At 32.8% G+C, this 21,160-nt stretch overlaps 1 protein-coding gene and 1 pseudogene across 2 annotated transcripts; both read right to left on the bottom strand.

The window, feature by feature from the left end:
* The window catches only part of LOC109356934, an 8,135-nt pseudogene extending 7,282 nt beyond the window's left edge, over positions 1 to 853 (bottom strand).
* Positions 8,137 to 15,865, bottom strand: LOC109350449 (ATP-dependent DNA helicase 2 subunit KU80-like). Of its 2 annotated transcripts, XM_019591694.1 has the most exons (14): positions 15,772 to 15,865; positions 15,545 to 15,637; positions 14,672 to 14,723; positions 14,095 to 14,226; positions 13,397 to 13,800; positions 12,546 to 12,832; positions 12,237 to 12,432; positions 11,891 to 12,097; positions 11,321 to 11,488; positions 11,176 to 11,244; positions 10,924 to 11,133; positions 10,434 to 10,564; positions 9,295 to 10,327; positions 8,137 to 8,638 (listed from the first exon to the last, which is right to left on the bottom strand). In XM_019591694.1, exons 1-13 carry the CDS (start codon positions 15,784 to 15,786, stop codon positions 10,267 to 10,269), a joined length of 2,025 nt encoding a protein of 674 aa, XP_019447239.1. In that variant the 5' UTR covers positions 15,787 to 15,865; the 3' UTR covers positions 8,137 to 8,638; positions 9,295 to 10,266. The 2 variants fall into 2 exon arrangements, with proteins under 2 accessions (XP_019447239.1, XP_019447234.1); XM_019591689.1 differs by having other exon boundaries at positions 10,924 to 11,244.

Here is a 21,160-nt window from a genome sequence, read left to right on the forward strand (position 1 = left end):
AAGAGGACGAGGATAGGATGAGGACGAGAATGAGGAAGAGGATGAGGATAAGGATAGGATGAGGACGAGAATGAGTATGAGGATAGGATGAGGAGGAGGATGAGTGTTGTGCAATGACTCATATCTCTAGATAACAGCAATACAAGTTATGGGCTTGGGCTGATGTAAAGGGGTTGGGGTAGAGGGCTATATATATTGATGTTATGTAAACCTAATGTAACAAGGAGAAGAATAGTCAAACACTAATCCTTATTCTCTAATAATATATAGTGGTAGCCGCTCAACGCTCCCGGGGACGTAGGCACAATTGGCCGAACCTCGTTACCAAATCTCTTGTGTTATTCTCTTGTCTCTATACTCTTTACTATTTGATTGTTCGCTTGTTCCCAACAGGTTCTATAGCTTCATGTAGAGTCCTTTCTAGTGCTGCTACTTGTAGGTTTGAATCAAATTTTCTTTCATCATAAGAGAAATACCCAAGGATAAAATTCTTTCTTGTTTGTTGTAACTCATTCATTCATGTAGGTTAGTGTACATTATCAATTACTCTTCTTTTCTTTTACTTAAATTGTAGAGAAAAATCTATTTCATTCTTTATAGATAACCAATTCGGAAAAGAACCATTAATTGGTGTGGAAAATCCAATACGTGGTTCTAGAGAGAATTGTGTTTGAATGAGACAAATTCACTCCTCATAATTCTGCTAACTCCAAAACACAGATTAATGAGAAAAAGAATCACCTTTGAGGCTTAAAGCAAATCTGATACGCCATGAACAAGAGCTTTGCCAATAAGAATATAACACAAGATTTGATGGATATGATATATTACTGCTACCATTATTTTTCCAATGCAATAATTAAGTTTGGTAAATCAAAACAACGATTGTGATTAGTGGTAATAAATGAAACATAGCATGAAGAAGAACCACCTTTGCATTTTAGTCCATGCTGAATTGTTGATTGTTGTTGGAGACTTTGACAGACCAGAGAATAGGCAAAGAAATCTAAAATTGCATGAGCTATAGAGTTTGAAGCAATGGTATGAAACCCACTCCAACATTGAATTGGAAAAGGTATGCTATTATGTCTTATTGGATCATGTCTGAACGGCCTCTCCGACCAGTTCAATCAGGAATCATCTAATCAGTCGGAACAACTCATCTAATTGGTTATGTACCAAAATCATTATCAACATGTTTAACTTGGTTTGCTTAAGTATAAGACCAATGAATCAACTAGTTGAACTGAATTTAACTCAATTATCTTTTTAGACACCAAAATAACATTATTTTATTATTATGTTTGTAATTGTTGTAATTAAGAATTTTTTAATTAAAACTTCATTTATGGTGTTTAATTGAGCACATGTGATATTTTTAAATTTGTAGTATAAATTTATTAAATAATGTTATCTAATATTATGATTTTTTATATTATAAATCGAGTTAATCACTCAGTCACCAATGGTTCAATCAATGATATTTTAACCAAATACTCTGAAATTAAAATTGCATCAACTATAGACTAGAAAGCAATGCTATAAAACTTATTCCAACATTGAACAGAAAATGTATCCTAGTATGTTGACTTGTTAAGGTGTCTCATGAGCTAATTGGATCATGTTGTGTTTTATATTTGTTAAACTTGGCTCTAATTGGCTCTCTAACTGGTCCAACTAGAACTGGGTATGTGCCCATTCCAAGCAGCTGATCAACCAGCCATGCGCCTAAACTGGATCGGTTCGATTCAATTGAATTAAACATAAAACTAATAACTCTACTGTTTGTACTGGTATAACTTATTTTTTAAATAGTAAAACAAAAAGAATATACTCATTTGAACGAACTTATATTTTTATAATTATGTTTGTCATTGTTTTAATTAAATTCAATCTTTATTAGATAATGTTATAACAAATAGTTGTTTAATCAAGTTTTAAATTTATTTAATATTATTACAATTAAAACATAAATCATATATTATTTATTGATATTTCAACTTACTTATGAGATTTTGTTGTATTAAAACATTTATTGATGGTTGTTTAAATGAACACTTCTATAAGATAATGTTTTAAATTTGTAATATAAAATTATTAAATAATGTTATTTAGTATTATGATTTTTTTTAGTGTAAACTGAGACAAACAATCCAATAAATAACCTAATTATTCAACTAATGATTCATTAACATAGTATTTTAACGGAGTCAATAATCAATCCAAATTTAATAACATTATGTCATATATAATTAATATTTATATATAAAAATATTATTTATAAATAATTAATAATTTAATTTAATATTTATGCAATATATAAAGGTTTTATACCACATTCTCCACTATTTATGTTTTGTTAAGTTAATAGTTTGGTTTGCTTTTTTTATTATTCCGTCTAACCCGATCGAATTGAAAGTTTTACCATTTAATTCTCATACGATCAAGACTATTAATCACCACGGTTTGGAATTATATGATTGCTTTGAAGCATGTTGTATAAAAAATAGAACAGAGATAAAAAAGACAATTAAAATTTAAAGTACTAAATCACAAATGCTTATCTATAACTATATAAGAAAATAATGTTACTGATTTGACATTTCCTATCATCTGCTTAATTAATGAATAATAATAACACTATTATATATGACTTTTCCATAAATTCATATAATCAATAATAGCTCATAATCATTTTAAAATGTGGACAATTACCTATTATATATGAATTTTTGGTTATTACTTATTAAAACATTTGTTTATTTTTCTGACCAAAATAGCACAGATTGGTCTTACCTCTTTGTTTGCCAAAGCATTTTTGCTTGATGATGTGGTTTGCATTTCTTCATATTCTCTTCTTCTATTATATATTTAAATCTATTTCATTTTTGTTCATTATTTCTGGTAATTGTATTGTGTTGTTGGTTTCACTTTCATTACCAACCACGGTAAGTTATTTGATTTCTTAGTAGGTTTCATTATCTCTTTTATACTTCTTATTTCATTCTTCCATTTCATTCTCACACCAAACTTCTTATTTACCAACTCTCCTCACAAAACTCACTCAAAGTATTAACTCATAATATTCTCAGAACATGTTTGAGTATACAAAATGTAACTTTCTTTTGTTTTTTCTGTAGGGCCATTTAAAAATGAAGAAAATGCTCTAGACTTTAGTTAAGCATCCTATGTTGTTACATGCTCCAACCTCAGGTTCTTCCTACTTCTTTGAAAGGTTGTCATTTTTCCCATTCTTTTATACTATATACTTTATTTCTATGTTATTAATAAATTTGTGGTTGAGATCATCACCGTGTAATTAGTAGCTTTACTTTAATGGTTTTTTATTACAAAAGTTTTTTTAATTGTTCTTTGGTTGCTTCGCCTGATGTGGGTTGTGTATATGTTTTCATTTAAGGGATTACTACTTTTTTTTGTGTATTATATATTATCATTTGTATTACGTTGATTATCTTTATTACAAAAATTTGTTTAAATATGTTAAAAATCTCAGTAAAGAGATTAATTCATCAAAGAATACTTGGAAGTGGGAGGTGAGGATTACAAGTCTTTGGCGTATTGAAAGATATGAAGCTCATTCACTACGGATGATTATCATTGATCCAAGAATGTTTTAATATTTAATCGAATTTTTTAATTCTTTATTTATTCACTTTTTGATGACAACATGGATAAAAGTGAAGGGGTTGTAAATAATTTTCATATATCACCATATTTGTCGTAACTAAAAAGAAGATGACATATTTGAATGTGTATGTAACTATGTAATAATACTATGTACGATCTTCAATTTTTATGCTTACTTTTTTAATGAAGCTATAATTTATTTGTTTTGTTTTTAATTTTACAACAATTCTGGTCGAGTTTGTTCGACTAAGGAGCACTTTGAAAAAATGAATGATTGTTTATGTTTTATGTATATATTTTGGATGGTTATGCAATCTCATGAATGACCATATTTTTTGCTACCATGATCCCTTTACGGATGTTGCAAACATGTATTTATTTTGTAATTTTTAGTTTTTTTTGGAGTCATAAGCCGTGTAAATTGACACTATTTATTTTGTAGTTGTTTATTTATCAATTTCAACATGTGTTTCGACCATGCATGAAACCAACAATAGTTTAGGAAATATGTGTTTTTGTCCGGTCGAATGCACAAGAAATATATATATTATTAATCATATGATCAAAAAATATTGTCTCGTACGAATACACAGGTCTTGCTAGTTGGAATTAAAGAACATATCTACCAACCTACCATTTAGCTTAGAAGTTTCCCCAACTTGTGAAGTTTAAAGGTTTGACTGAAGTGGGTCCACCGGAAATTTTGACTTTGAGACAAAATTAGATATGTTTAAAAAATTTAAAATTGAAAATTTATATTTTAAAAAACTAAGTCTATAATTTTGTGTTGTGAAAAAATATGTTGTCACTGCCATAATTATAAAAATATGGCGAGAGATTTTTGGATGGAGAGTTCCAAATTCTCAAACCGTTGTGAATTCCTAAATACAACTTAGACATGTAATCTTTTTTTTTGGTTTCTTACAGGTATTTTCGCACTGGAGATAATCCTGTCCGATTCTGGAACATCCATAGGTACGTGGGGTTAACTCTCCCAACGAGCATTTTTTCATCCACAAGACTCGAACCCGAGTTTTTGTAATAATTAATATATATAATAATTACTATATAAATAATAAAATTTGTGTATATGTTAAATATATCATTATATTTTAATCACTAAAATTCATTATAAAATAATAATAAAATAGACAATATAACTGTAAAATATAAAAAATATAATATATATAAATATTTAATTAAAAAAATTTATAAATACATAAATACCTAAAAGGTGTGAGGATGACAATGGGTAATTAGACTCGTGAGTACTTGCAAAAAATATCCACAGCGGGTCGGGTTTAGGTCCATGTTTCTGGACGCATGGAGACCTAAGATTTTAGGACTTGTTGTCGGTGATTTTGAGTTCGAGCAATGAGGTACCCAGGTCTATATATATATATATATATAAATAATGTTAATCCTTAATGCTATTTTGTTAATTCATAAATGTGATTGTCATGATATTAAATAATTATGTTATATTGTTAAGTAGTATTATAATGTTATGTTGTTAACGGATATGTGTAATCTAATATTATGTTGATTGAACAATTCTCACTAAATCAATTTTACATCATAATATTGAAATAATCAATTTAAAATGTGATTAAAACTTTAAATTATGTTTTATAATTTTCTCTCTTGTTAATTATCTAAATAACATATAAGATTGTAAGAAATAAACATATCATTACATAAATTACTCGCAATTATTTTTAATGTTTTTGAATTTGTGGTACTCGCAAATTTCCTGAGTACCCAAAGACATGGGGTAACAGACACTACGAGTATCAGGATGAGTCTGGGGTAGGTCTGAGTCTAAAAATAAAGTAATGGGCGAATCCAAATAATACACTACCCAGATCCGTCCAGATTTGTTGTCATTCCTAACAAAGTGAATACCATAATACTCGTTCTCACCTATAAGTTATTTTTGCGGATGCTCACAAGACGAATATAAATGACCCATACCTACCCGTATGGTACTTGCGGGTATTTCTGGGTACCCGCGAGACAACGAGTATCATTGAGTTTCCTATATTTTAAATGAATTTTTAATTTTGTACTTCTATTATGTTTCAAATGATATGAAACTTAATTATTTTTGTATCTTTTGATTGAATATTTGACAAAAATACTAAATTTATTGGTGTTTTCTATTTATGTGATTTGTTGTTCACATTTCCTTAACAAAAAGTATATATTTTCTTTGTAAAACATGTATGTTTCTACACATATAATAATAATTGTGGGTGTTTTACTATCAAATTCAATAAAAGATGTAAGCAAAGTAAAAAAATGTAAATAAAGTAAAAGGAAAAGATGTACATAGTATAATGAATATTAGGATAATATACTTTTTATTTTAATTAAATATAATATATTAATAATATAAATAACGGGTACCCGCAAGCACGGGTACCATAATACTTATACCCGCCCGTATATATTATGTGTATTTTTAAAAATCTGTTTGTAAAACCCGCGAGTGTCCATTTGTAACACATACCCGTGCTCGTATAGGTTTTTTTTGCCATCCTAGTTTTTAGTTAGAAGTAACTAATGTAATCTTTAAATATTTTGAAGGTAAAATTGGTAAAGAATTATAGAAAGTTTTTTTCATTTTTTTTAACGCTACTAAAATACAAAGTCTCTTCTATAATAGCTTATTGACTGATTCAAAAAACTACAAACTTTTTGAAAAAGCTAGAAGCTGGCATTGTGAAACAATACCTTGATGTGGTTTAAATCAAATACAAAAAAGAAACCAAAGATATTTTCCAAAGAAAAGGCAATATATAAATGAAGAGAAATCTTCTCATAGAATACAAGCATCCTCCTAAGAAAATTTTGTGGAACTGAAGTCATATCAAAGGGAAATGAAGATTAAATAATGAAAAGGAATAAGTGATAATTGCAGCAACCAAACAGAAAATCACAAACAATGTTGTTGCTCTTAGGTCCCTCCAGCTGAATAAGAAATTGACTTAGTCTATCATATCTCTTCTTTAGATTATTATCCCTAAATTTCTATGAAAAGGGGCCAAATTCTTCTTTTAATTCTTAGTGGCTATATCAGCCTGAGACAAATTCATGTTGTGTGTCGAGGATACCTTGGCCTTGTTCTATAACCCCAGGTACCGACCGGAAAGGGAGAGCATATTTGATGTCTCACAAAGTGCCAACCAGAAGGAGCGAGGAAAATAGCTTCTTATCTCTTCGAGGTTTTTATGAACAAATATTAAACCATCGAGAAGACCGACAAATCTAGTAAAATTGAGCTCTTCCTCATCTCATACTCCACACATTTATCCTCACATCTAGGATATACTCCACAAATCTCTTTATTCAATGATGGTTCAGCTCTTCTCAACCTCAATGTAGTGATTGCAGAAGATTGGTCCCTTAAACTATGACTTGAAATATAGACAATGGGGATATATGGTGCATTCTTGGGAGAAAATGTCTTGCATAGGTTTGCAAAACATTCAACAAAGATGGACAAGAAAATTTCACAGCCAATTGAATTTTTCTCCCATCTTTGTGGCTCCTTGACTATGCAAGTTTATAAGCGGGTGCGAACAACCAAATCCTTACCTGCCGATTCTCTTGTCCACTGCTGCTTCTGCATTTGCCACTTATTGATGCTAGTGTGCATTATCAAACACTACAACTGTGATTACAGTGCAAGGATCACAAAGTTCCCAAGTGTATTGCTCATTCCACTTTGGACTCAAATTATCAACAATAGTCCTTGTCCTCACCCACTTAGGACCATACTTAGCTACACAATATGCATCGGTACGGTTTTCCGTGTTCATTGGAGAGAGCCCCACATCATTCATAGTTCCTAATTCATGAACACCTATACCAGAATTATACAAATGCTTAGATTATGAACTGAGATCACTAGTGTAGTGAGTGGCCTCATCAAGAACATGGTACCCTCCATCCATAGAGATTCTCACATTAAGTCTACCGGCAAATGTAGCCTCATCTTCATCCTTCGGCTTCTTCTCAAGGTTGTATGACATGATAGCTAGCTGGTGGTGTAGCATCTATTCTCCTCTCCACATCTTTCAACAGAACCACACAATTTCCCATGCTTTTGTGCTTGTTATTGTTAATCACTTGCTCAATGCTTAAAAGCAAGGACTCGTTAAAGGGTTCTGATGCAGCAAAGATCAAATCCTCATTCTAAAATCTAAATAGGGTTTGGATTAATTTTCATCGGACGACTTCTCAAAGCCAAGTTCTCCAAAACAGCTTGGATAAAGATTTCTGATGAGTTGCAACCATTCTTGTTATTCTTGAGTAACAAATCTTGGCCTTGAATCACATTAACTCTAAGATACCATAGCCTAGGAGAAATGTGTTCACCATTGTTTATTGCCGCATCTGAATGCTAAGCATCGGGAAAAGCCTCATCTGAGTCCCCATCCAAACAGATACCATCAACTCTCCTTAAAGTTTCACTCCAATTTCATCCTCGAGTTTGTTGTGGGGCCAATGGGCTATCAGGAGGGACCCTTATAGGAACATCAGAAATACAAAACACAAAACGACCGATGAACTCATCAGTGGATTCAGAACCAACAACCCTGTCTTTGTCCTTGTCCATCACCACAATTTCCTAAACTGACCGTTGAATCCTTTCCTTAGAGGAAACAAAGACTTGGTTCCAATCTCGGTTTGAGGTTTTCTAAATGCACCGTGTTGCTCCCATAGAAGTTCAAAGCTTCACTTCCACATAAGGGTTACAGGTCAATGTGGGGCCAATGGGCTATATCAGAGTTACTGGCATCTAGCAAGTATTTGGCCTTCCCCACTCTAGCAAACAGGAAGTGCATTTTTTCGATGAGGTCAAAGGCAGTGGGAAGCCTATCACTGCTGGTCACTCTTCCAGCACAAATGTTCGGAGTTGTCTCCTTCAGAGAGAAATCATCTTCTTTCTCCTTTTGGTTCTGGATTTGGTTTGCCGTAGTAGCTGCAATGGTGAATACAAGATATGTTAAACCTGTATAACTCGACGTTATAACCCACAGTCAAATCTCTCTCTCTCACACACATAAATATAAGGAGATAGAAAACAACTAATAATGAAGGAAAAGAACATGTTGAATCATGACAAACTCTGAAATCATGACATATTTTCTTCACACCTCAAGTTTGAAATCTGTTCTTATATTCAAAAGAGACTGGACACTAAGACAAGCCTTATGTGAATTCAGGTATCATTAACTAGTAACTACTATCATAAAAGTCACCTTTAACCAATGTTAAGACAAATAAAAATACAACACCAAAGTCAACAATCTCTGTTTCATTTTTTCTTCAACGAGAAGCACAGTGGTGGAATACTAATTGCAGTTTATCGCCTTTTTACCAATTAAAGTTAAACAACATCAAGAGATAACTATAAACATTAACAGCATTGGTCTCCACACTCTTCAACAAACCCAAAACGAAACACACCGTAAAGCATGTTGTGAAACCAACCGAATGTCATTCCCTGTATTGTTTAAATATCATGAATGCAATTGCAGAACAAGGAAGACACCACAACTATGATGCAACTTAGAACACAAATTACCAATGATAAGAAAAATTACCAATGGACTGGAAAGTGATAAGAACCATTACCAGTGAGAGATGGCATCATGGTGGCTGGGCGATGGCAGACATGGTGACGAGGTGGCTGGTTGTTTGCGTCTGACAGAAGTTAGGTGCCCGGTTGAGTCGCTTGAAGCAGATGGCAGTTGCCGATTGTGTTGTTAGTCCCGGGTTGTGGGTAACAATGGAGATACAGGTCAAAGTGCAGGAGTGAGGGGTTAGATGAAGAGACTGGGATAGGAGATTAAACCAAATCTAAAATCCTAAACCACATTTGTCAGGTTTCAAAGAGAGCGTGACTTCGTTTTCCATTTTTTGAGAAATTCTAATTAAGAGTCGTAATAGAAAGGAAGGATTAGGGTGATCAAATTTGTAACCTATATGCTCTTTACTATGATGATCAAAACTCTATCCAAGTCTTCATGTCAGATAAATATTTGATAGGCTATGCATGACAAACGATAAATACTCTTGAAGGAGTGGTCGCTTTGTATTTGTTACAATGAAAAGTGTCGAGCATGCAAATGCAATAATTGAGAAACTTAACATTGTGTTATATTGCAGAATTTTACAAACAAAAGCATATAAAGGTTGCTAATGCTCCTTCAACATTTTAGGTTTCTTGAAGGAATCATGAACTTCATGTTCTATGACAGCAAATTGGAGGGAGGGAGGTCAAAGTAAATAAAACTGAAAATCATACAATTGAAATTTGAGGGTTCATCAGCACACCCTGCTATGGGTGCAGATAAAATTAGTTCATGGAATTTTGGACATGCAAGTTAATATTCATCATACAATTGCATGTCCGATTTAGCGGGTTTTTTCAACCTCTACTCATGAATCATGATACACATGCAAGCATATATACACTACACCTAGAAAGATAAAATGGCTTGAGGAACTGTAAGCACATGAGGGGATGCTAGTTGTCTGGCTTTGATATATCATATCCTAACGTACTTAAAGCTCTCAGATATTTCAGCGGATCTAGTGAATGGATCACTCAACTTTTGGTTCACGTTTCACTAGGAAGTTTCTCACTTCGTCATCAGAAACCTCGCTGAAAAGAGAACCCAAATTACAAATTATGATCTGATAAAGAAAAAAGAGTCACTTACTGAATTGAATCAAGCAACAAAAACAAGAGATATTGCAAAAAAAAAAACCTGTCTACAGCTTCTTTATTGGAGATCAATGTAAGTCCCTTAGAAGCAAGATATTCGCAGAAACTGCGAAGGTTTTTCTCTTGACAGAAATTGCAAAGATGCCGAAGGAAATCATTGAACTGTTTTGGCTCCTTCAGAGAAAAAAGTGTGAATTTCATGTTATTAGTTATTATGGATCTAAAACACAACCAAGAAGCCTAGGCAGATATAACAAAGAAATTCAAGAGGCATAATACATAAGATACAGGTTAAACAGGGAAAGATCCTAACCGTCTTTTATGTGTGAGGTAGAGAGATTGATAAGAACTGGATTTTAGGGATTAGAAGAAGTAGAAATAGGAGAAGAAGAATGATGTTCAAGATCAGAATTGATCTTGAATGATTTCTTTATTAACAAGCTTTAGAAACTCAATCGTGAAAGTATTACACTTTGAGGAAGAAAACCCCTTGAATAACCGTCTTTTATGTGTGAGGTAGAGAGATGGATTACCTGCTCAAGGATGCAACCTTTACGAAGCACGACTAAACACTCCAGTGCTTTAGGATAGTTATCACCTTCATGGGAGTCCTCTACCAGATCAAATATTTTATTTTTCATGTCCTTAATTACTTTTACAACCCAGCCTGGACTATCTCTACGTGAAATCATGGCTTCAAAATCTTGGGCTGGAGTCAGATCCCCAATGTTCTCAGCTTTAATAGTAGATGTAAGTTCAATGAGATTGGCAGGTTGAGCAGTAATGTCTCCTTTACTCTCTTCTTCATTTGAATCAGTCCTCCTTTCTTGTAATAAACGCCTTGAGTTTTTATGCTGAAAAATAGTTCAAATGTAAAAGATATTGAATGTTTTAGGGACTAGGAGCAAAGTTCAAATTACACATTCTTACTCTGGGACTTTCTTTTAGCTCAAAAGACCTGCAAAATGAGTCTATCACAGATTTGTTTTGCAAAAGTAAGTCAGCATCAGGCTCTGTAATTTTCTTTAGTGTGTGGTCAATAGGGGGTACTGCAGCATCTGGATGCTTTGATTTCAGCTCAAGATAATGATAAAAGCGCTGAAAAAATCCCATGTAAGAAACCTATGATGATTAGCAAGGGATAACATAATTTTTTACATCTTAATAACATATTTTTTTACATCTTAAAGTATGATACCACCCGGTACTAACTTTAGTCAATACACAAGGCATGCTTAAATGCAGATTCACAGTTCAGGCAGCAATCACATAAGAAAAAGAGAATAAAAATGTTACTCTTACACCCCTTTTCGGCTGTATATAGTTTAGGGAAGAGGGAAATAGGGAGAGAATAAAGAGACATGACTGGTGATGTGATAGGAAAGGAAGAGAAGTAGAAAGAAAGATAAGGTATAAAAAATGGAGTAGGAGAAAAAAAACGGTACGGATATCATTACTCAAGAAAATCTGAATGTCTAAAATGCAAATTGAAATATGTACCTCTAGGACTGGATTTGGAGTAAAGTCAGGTAGCAAAACTTCCTCATTCCCCTCTGGTGCAAGATCAAGCATCTTTATGAAGTTAGCCGCTGCCTCTAGCTGTTGTTCATTGGGTTGCCATGACGGTGGGAAATTAGTGAAAGAGGGAAATTGAAACTCTCGGACATCCTCGGCAAAGGGAAGTACATTGAAGTAAAATGAATCAGGCTGCAGGGCATAATTAGAGGGCGGTCCAGTGCACAGCATAATTAGAAAACATAGAATTAAATTTAAAAAAATCGAGCCAGATATGAATCTGGTATATTAACCAATAAGAATACAAGAAATAGACACAGAAATAACCTACAATATTTTCTCTATCAGTTACATTGGGTGTCAAGACCCCAATTACAACATTTACTTGTCCTCGTCTCCAAACGCAACGTAATATTGCCACCTTATTCATATCCTTCATAGCCCTTGCCAGTGCAGAAAGAGAAAGAATGGCTTTTGTATTTCCGGGTTCAGCAACGAAAATATTGACATCTTTCATGTACTGATGTCTTTAGTGGACATTGTAGGACAGAAAGAAAAGAAAAAAAAAAGAGTTAGGAAACCTCCGGTAACAAATTCAAATCAAATATATTCTATTTAAGTATCTGGAATGCAACTATACCTTAATACATTAGAAGAATCGGTAAATCCTAAAAGCTTTACACCCTTTTCTGGTTTGAACTTTACAGCATCCCATTCGGCAGCAGATATAGGAACAATATGCGGCCCATATCGATAACCTTTAATTCTTTGATCCGGAGGAACAACTTTATCATTATCTTCAGAACTCCTGTACTCATAATCTACTTTGACTTCATGTGTGGCATACTTATCATTTGGAGGAGCCTTATCAGAATAATTCTTCAGAGTTGGAAACTTCTCTTCAATAGTTTTCTTGTAGACCATTACCTGATTATTATTAAAGTTTTCATGAGGAAAACAATTCAATTTTTTGCGATGTTTTTTATTAAAAGTTCAATAAGATAACTAATACGTATGCTGGGCGCATCCATAAGCCTGACTGGAAGAAAAATATGGATAAAAAAAAGTAATCTTTATACGTCAAATGAAATTTCATACACAGTTTGATATATTACTGGAAAACGAATTATATTTTCTATCCTAGCAGCAGAGCAATTTCCTTTTCAGTACTAAGAAATGAAGCAGGAAAAAAGAAATATGATGTGAAATATTATGATGCAGATGCTAGAGAAAATATCAGTTATGTCCTTCCATGTTCACCTTGCCTCAAAATATTCAACTTGATTAGAGGTAAAGATTCGTATTCAGCAAGAACAACTCAAACTTAGAGCATTAGATAATCATTCAAAAAAGTTAGTAAGATGGCATAACAACCTTAAATATCAAATTAAGACATGAAAATTAGAAAAATGTAAATTTGCAGATGACTCATAAGCGGTAATACGTCATGAGCCTGAAAATTATTTTTGTATGTCATACCACAGATCTCACCTTAATACTCAGTTCTGGGCTTAATTCAAGATCCCCTCTGAAAACTGAAGATGGGGTTACATTTCGGGTTTTAAGAGCACCAAACAATGAAACTAGATCCTCCACATACAATAACGCTGTTGACGTTTTCTTTGAAAAGATACATAACAAACGATCATTCTCATCCATTACTCTTTTGTTTGCATCTTGAGTAAGTTTTCCTCTCAGAATTATACTTTCCATTCTCATACCATAGCCGGTCATTTGTTTGGCAATGGTGGTAACTTGCTCTTCTTTTGTTCCTTCATTGGAATCCTTTATTGGATATTGAGCATTTGTAATTAGGCAGAGACGTTTTTTGCCCTTGTTAGTTTCTCCGAACTTTTTTATCAGCATGTCCATGCCAACAATCACAGCATCAAGAACTAACATCAAAAGTCAAGGAATCCGGAAAAGCATAAAAGATATCTGATCTGATAAGATAAAATTCAAGGCTGGAAGAATGGATCAGTTTCCTCTTAAATTTTAATAACACAAGCCTTTAATCCCAGATGGGTATGGTTATTTGCAGTAGCAAGTAGTCTCAATATCTTGATGTTCGAATGTTGATCAAAACTCATTCTCATATAATTTTCTTGACTAAAAATAATAGTAAGAAGAAGATATTAAATTAACAAGTAAGAACTTCGAGAATATAAAACCGAGAACTTTGTGGATACAGTCACCATTAGTAGTTCCTCGAGGGAGTTCTTGTAAGGCCTCAACGATATCTCCATCCACAACTTTAATATTTCTCAATACTGCAACATGTCGATACCCACCAACTTCCATAGTAAGGTCGTTATTAGTGTCTGAAAAATGACAGCATATAACATAGGTGAGGGAGACCTTAATCAAAAGAAAGTGACTGAATTAGAATAAAAACACAAATAGAAATTATAAAAAGGAATCTTCCATCGGACACGTTGCAAGTACCGTAAATAGTAATAGTAACTGGCAAAAACTTAGCACAATCAACAGTGCAAAGACTCTGTGAGAGTTGAGCATGAAACACACCAGACATGAAATATGTAAGATCACAGTCTTGACATGCGACCCCTCTGGGTCTGGGCCCATGAATTTACTGAGTGTGTCATCCTTCAAGCTTAGATACCCATACAGTATTTTCACAAACGCTCAGTAAATTCATGGGTCGAGAGGGGTTGCATGTCAAGGCTGGGGTGTTACAAAAACCAATAACCACAAACACAAGTCAACATCATGCAATTCAACTTGTATCATAAAAGATTGAAGTACCTTTTGTTCCAAATAAGACAATTCCCACTTCATCATATTTGGTATAAATCAGCTGCACATATATAAATAAAGGGGTTATGTCATAGTAACAGGGATTTTTCATTTAAGTACTTTTTGATGGAGAAAATGGGAAGGGAGGGTAAAGTTTTCATTTTAGTTAAATATTCTCTTATATGAAAACTTTCTAAAATTAAAGGAATAAAATGAGATATAGAGCCTGTTTGTTTAGCCTTATCAAATGTCATTTTTTGTAAAATTAATTTTGGCTGGTAAAGTTATTTTTTGAGAAGCTGAAAAACATATCATCTCAAAAAGTTGAATTTCAGCTTTTTTTGTAAAATGAAAGGCATGAAATGAAATCTAGGGGTCATTTGTTTAGGCTTAAAAAATTAATTCTACAAAAGTGATTTTGGGAAAAGTGATTTTTTGAGATGCTGAAAATATAGCTTCTAAAAAAGTTGAATTTCAGCTTTTTTGAAGCTTCTGCTATTTTGTGTGTAAAAGACCAATGAAACAAATATGCAAGTACAATAAATGACATTTTTTGGTATCAAAATCACTTTTTTTGTGTGTGGAAAAGAAAATCTTAATCAATACTTTCCCATCATCCTTTATTCAATTTTATAACAAAAAAATAACTCTCCGTTTCTTTTCATCATAAACCCTTCCATTCATTAGTCTTGTGGTGTAAACCCCTCCATCCTCTTACCTGTCAAAAATTCGACTCGATTACTGGAAGCGACATTTGTTGGGAGGGGCAGTCACACAACTCGAAATGCTAAGGGATACCTTGGTTACACCCAAAAAACCCTCCATCCAAACACGGGTTTAGAACAAGTAAGAGAAAAGTGAAGAATGGGGTATTGAGTATACCTTCTTCTGCATAAGCATGGAACATACTTTGTGAAGTTGAGGAAGAACAGAATGCATAGATGGACCCACATCAAGTAACAAAACCAAAGCTTCCTAATTTAATCACAGAGACAGAAACACATTACTTTATGCATTTGAGAGAAAAAATAGTGAATAAGAAGAAGAAAAAAGCTAAACCCAAATGAGAAGATTGATTGAAGTTGATGAAAAGGGAGAAAAAATAGTACCTTGTTTCTAGCCATCGCATATGAAATGGAGAAAGAGTGAGACTTCTACTTCTTCAAAGTGTGGAAATCAAATAGCCAAAGAAGCAAAGGCCTCACACCTTTTATGAATTAGAGGGGAAAAATGTCCATCGTTACATTATCTGAATTTAAAATTTATGGACAGAAACTCTAAAGTTTTTTATATAGTAGGCATATTTAAAAGTAAATGCTAACTAATACATGAATTGTGGAGATTTGTTGACAGTGTAAAAAATACACAATATATACATATTAAATCATTTATATTTTTATGGAGTTAATAATAATTTAATACAATAGTTTAAAGATACGATAAAAATGTTTAAAACTAGGGGAGAGATTCAGTTATTCCTAGAGTAAGTTTTTTAAACTAACCCATAATTCTAAGAAAATCCAATGATTTGAACTAGTGAGTAAATATAAATCATTAGATATTCATATAATTAATGGCTAGGATAGAGAGTAAATTTAAAGTAATATATTTTGAGTACATACATTTTTTTCTCTCTTTATGTCATCCAATGATCAATGTTCATATATTTAATTCATATTAACACTTCAAATCCAAATGAATGGTAGGTATATTTAATTCATATATAAATCGTTTACACTATAACCATTATAGTTAGGGGTGGTAATATGGGCTTGGCCCGACGGGCCAGTCCGTTCGGATAGCTATTTTTAGCAGGCCGGGCTGAGGATTTTAGCCCAAAAACCCATATTCAACCTGTTTTAGTAGTCCGTTTTTTAGAGGGCCAAGGAGGGTCGGGCCGGGCTGGCCCGGCGGGCCATTGTTAAAACATGGAAGGATATATCATGGATAAAGAAGCAATTTCAGGTGGTAAATCTTTACTGTTTCTACAAATGTGGTACATCTTAACTGATTCTACAATTGTATTACTATTTACTTTTATTTAAATTTTCTCAAAGTGGGTTATAACTGCAGGGGGCCCTGGGATGATCACAACTTTAATCCCGGTAATTCCACTTATTGCTTCTGCATATTGAATGAAAATGAGAAAGAAAAACAATTGTCGGGTTTGAACTTGATTTAATCACGTGCACTGAGCATAATTGTTTAAAGCCTTGATTCAATCAAGCTTTATTTTGTTTTCTTGTTTCTAAATTATGTTTTGCAGCATTGCAATTAGAAAATCAAAATGCCTTTTTTTTTTTATTTTAACTAGGAAAATATTATGGAGAAAGCAATTCTGGAAGGGTACCCAATAAGTGACATGTATGCATGATGAAAATCCTACTCTGCAGTACTCTTATATTGCTGGGATGAAGGCGACATGATTGATCATCTCTTTCTCCCCTTCTTCAATTGATTCACACTACCATACATGGTATTCTTAGCTCAATTGATATTGTTAGATGATAAATTGACGACAATGTGATAGCTTAGGAGATGTCTATTTTATTGCTCTGAACAACTTCATGACTAAGCCAGAAAACAAATTCCTTTTTACTGTTGTCTGGCACTGTTTATTTACTCCCTCGTTTGTGGGGCACTATTTTGTAATTTGTTTGAGTAATCGATAGTTGAATACATACCATAAGCTCGAGATAATTAAGCTTAAAGAAACAAAATTTCAATTTACATTAAAACTTATGTTTTCATAACTTATTGTAATATTGTAAACTTATGTTTGTGATTTTTTGTTTTAAAAGACAATTATCAAGTTTGTTGATTATTTTTTGTCTAAAAACTTTAATGATGTACATTTTGGAGGGGAAAACGGACCAGCCCGTCAGCCCTGCAAAATATGGGTTGGGCTGACATTTTGAGTCCTTTTAACAATACAAGTCGGGTCGGGCCAACCCTTATTTTGGCGGGCCAAAGGCAGGGCGGGTCGGCCCATATTACCACCCCTAATTATAGCTTTGTATGAATATGTTATAGAAAAATATTATTTTCATTAACTTTAACTTAAAAAATGCTAATGGTGTTTAAATAATTTCAATATACTTAATCTATATTTCAATATTATTATATAAAAGCAAACCATGTTTAAAGAATATTTAGGTAATTAAATGAGTATAATTTATATATCTATGTTATACCACTACTACTATATAAATGCAAAAATATATCTAAAGAACATTCTGATTATTGAACATATATAATTTCATGTAATTCCATTATGTGTCATTGTTGAAGAATTAGTAGGAGGGGATTCCTTACTATTTAATTAGAATCATGTATACTCATTCTTTATTTATGTATAAAACTATCACATTCCTTTTATTTACATATAATTCAAATGCAAGATCATAACCATAGTCTTTCACTGTCGGACCCTATCAAGGTTTTCTTTTTCTATTCGTCTCTTAGTTCCTTAATCTTTCTTTTTTCTCTTCATCAAGCTTCTTTATATTTTGTATGTGACTCCCTTTTGCTTTACTTTTTCTTTTAGTGTTCTTTTCCTAACAACCTTCTCTCCTTCAAAATTACTATCTTATAGTACTTTGAGACGCATTAGAATATAATTCAAATGCAAGATAATCACCATTAAAACATTAATTGTAAGTAAAATTTTAACTTGCAATAACAATAAATTTGACATACAAAAAATTATTGGTAAAGGTTAAAAATCATAAATATAATCTCTAAAATGTAGACCTATATTGTTTTTAAGTTGTTATACCTACAGTTTTGTTTTTGTAGGTATAAGTTTTTTATGCTATACCTACAGTTTTACTTCCATATGTATAAGTTCTTCATGTTTTATCTTCCACTACCACTGCATCATTTTATAAACATCTTTATACATGTTTTAATAAACCATCATTCTATATTTAAATTTCAATTTTAACATCTTATTATAAAATAATGATATAATTATAAGCTAAATATATAAATAAACAAATTTTGGAATCAAAATAAAACTCAATTTATAATATGTATACTATACCTTACAAAATAACATAAAAGTGAACATGCTAGTATAAATTATTGAAATCTAATAACTTATAAGCATGCAGTCTATTCCAAAATTTATCAATTCTAATTATTTATACTGAAAAATGTATATAATTATAGTATATGGATTTTATATATTATCATTACATTATTTACAACTCATATTTAATCATCATGATTTTTTATAAAAAATAAATAAATACATGATAAATGATGTACTGACTGTGTATAAAATTTTATAATGATAATGTATAGACATTAAACTCTTGTTTATCTATACTATATATTGTTAGAATCTCAGCAAGAAATAAGAAGAGAAGAAGAGTATATGAATGCATCATCTCATTAACAAGAAGAACTTTCTACTTATAGAAAGTTTACAATAACAGAAAACAGAATTTCAAACTCCCTAACTAAAAATAGAAAGTTTCAACCAACTAATACAACTAACTAACACTACATTTGGATTACAATTGAATTACAAAATACTTCTAACATTCTCCCCTAAGCCAAATGTATGCTAGAAAGAACACCTATCTTCTTCCTTAGATCATCAAATCTATCTCCCTTTAATGCTTTAGTGAAAATATCAGCTAGCTGCAATTCTGTTTTGCAGTAGCTCAATCCAATCCTTCCTTTGCTCACCAAGTTTCTAAGATAGTGAAACCTTACTTCTATGTGCTTACTTCTGCCATGGCTCACTGGATTTTTGGCTAAGCTAATAGCAGAAATATTATCAATCTTTAGTTGCATAGGAGTCTTGATATCAACCTTCAATTCTCTCATTAATTCTTCAAGCCATACTGCCTGACATGCAGCATAACTCCTTGAAATGTATTCTGCTTCACAACTAGACAATGCAATGACTGGTTGTTTCTTTGAACACCAAGAAATTGGAGCATCATTCAACATGAACAAGTATCCTGATGTGCTTTTCCTCTCAACCAAGTCACCACAGTAATCTGAATCTGAAAACCCAACCATTTCTAATCCTGATTCGTGCCCTGCCTTATGCTTTCTAACTGGAAACAATATACCACAATCACTGGTTCCTTGCACATACCTTAGCAACCTCTTGACTGCTGACATATGAGATTTCTTTGGATTGCACATAAACCTGCTTACCAATCCAACACCATATGACAGATCTGGCCTGCTATTGCATAAAAACCTCAGGGATCCAACCATATGTTTGTATAGAGTCTCATTCACCGCCTCACCATCTTCATCCTTTGTCAGTTTCAGCTGGATTCATTGTTGGATTACATGAGCTCATGTTGAATCTCTGCAGTAAATCCTTGGCATACTTTTTCTGATGCATTAAAATCCCAACAGAGGTGTATGTAAATTCTAAGCCAAGGAAATAGCTTAACTTGCCCAAATCTGTCATTTCGAATTCAGCTTTCATAACTTTCTTGAATTCTTCAATTTCCTTTGGATTGGAACCTGTGATAAGTAGATCATCAACATAAAGGCATATTATCATCAAGTCACCATTTCTACTCTCTTTGACATATACACCATGCTCTACTATACATTTGTTGAATTTCAGATTGAAAAGGAATGAGTCAATCTTTTTATTCCAAGCTCTTGGAGCTTGTTTCAATCCATATAATGCCTTTCTTAGCTTGTAGACATGATGCTCTTTCCCTTTTACTATAAATCCAGGAGGTTGTTGAACATACACTTCTTCTTCCAAGGGACCATGAAGAAAAGCTGATTTCACATCAAGCTGGAATAATTCCCAGTTTCTTGCACAAGCAACACCTACTACCAATCTTATTGTCTCAATTCTGGCCACTGGAGCAAATACTTCTGTGTAGTCCAAGCCTTCTCTTTGCAAGAATCCCTTAGCAACTAGCCTTGCTTTATATTTGGATGTGGATCCATCAGGATTAAGCTTCTGCTTGAACACCCATTTTACTCCAATCTGGTACTTGTCTTCTGGCAATTCAACTAGGTTCCATGTCTTGTTCTTCTCAATAGACATGAGTTCTTCAGTCATTGCTTCTTTCCAAACAGAGTTTTGTAGTGCATCAGTTTCATTGATTGGTTCTGCCTCAGCCATAAGTGCCATGAGTGCTAGATATACTAAGTCACCTTCATCATTGACCTCACTGTCTTGATTGATTTCATAGTCAGTGAATCTTGTAGGCATTGATCTCATTCTTTGTGATCTTTGAGTAGTAGGGATACTACTGATCCTTTGATTCTCTTCTACAGATGCAATATCTTCATAGGTTAGCTCAGGCAAGATTCTCCTCAGGCTTGTTGTGTTGTTGTCCCAATTCCACTTTTCATGCTCTAATATGACAACATCTCTGCTAATTTGCATTTTGTCTTCAACAGGATTGTATAGTTTGTAAGCTCCAGTTGGATGATATCCAATGAATACCATTGTCTAACTCTTGTCTTGTAGCTTGGTTCTCCTTTGATCAGGAATAT

The sequence above is a fragment of the Lupinus angustifolius genome, chromosome LG01, assembly GCF_001865875.1.
Source record: "Lupinus angustifolius cultivar Tanjil chromosome LG01, LupAngTanjil_v1.0, whole genome shotgun sequence".
Taxonomy (NCBI): domain Eukaryota; kingdom Viridiplantae; phylum Streptophyta; class Magnoliopsida; order Fabales; family Fabaceae; genus Lupinus; species Lupinus angustifolius.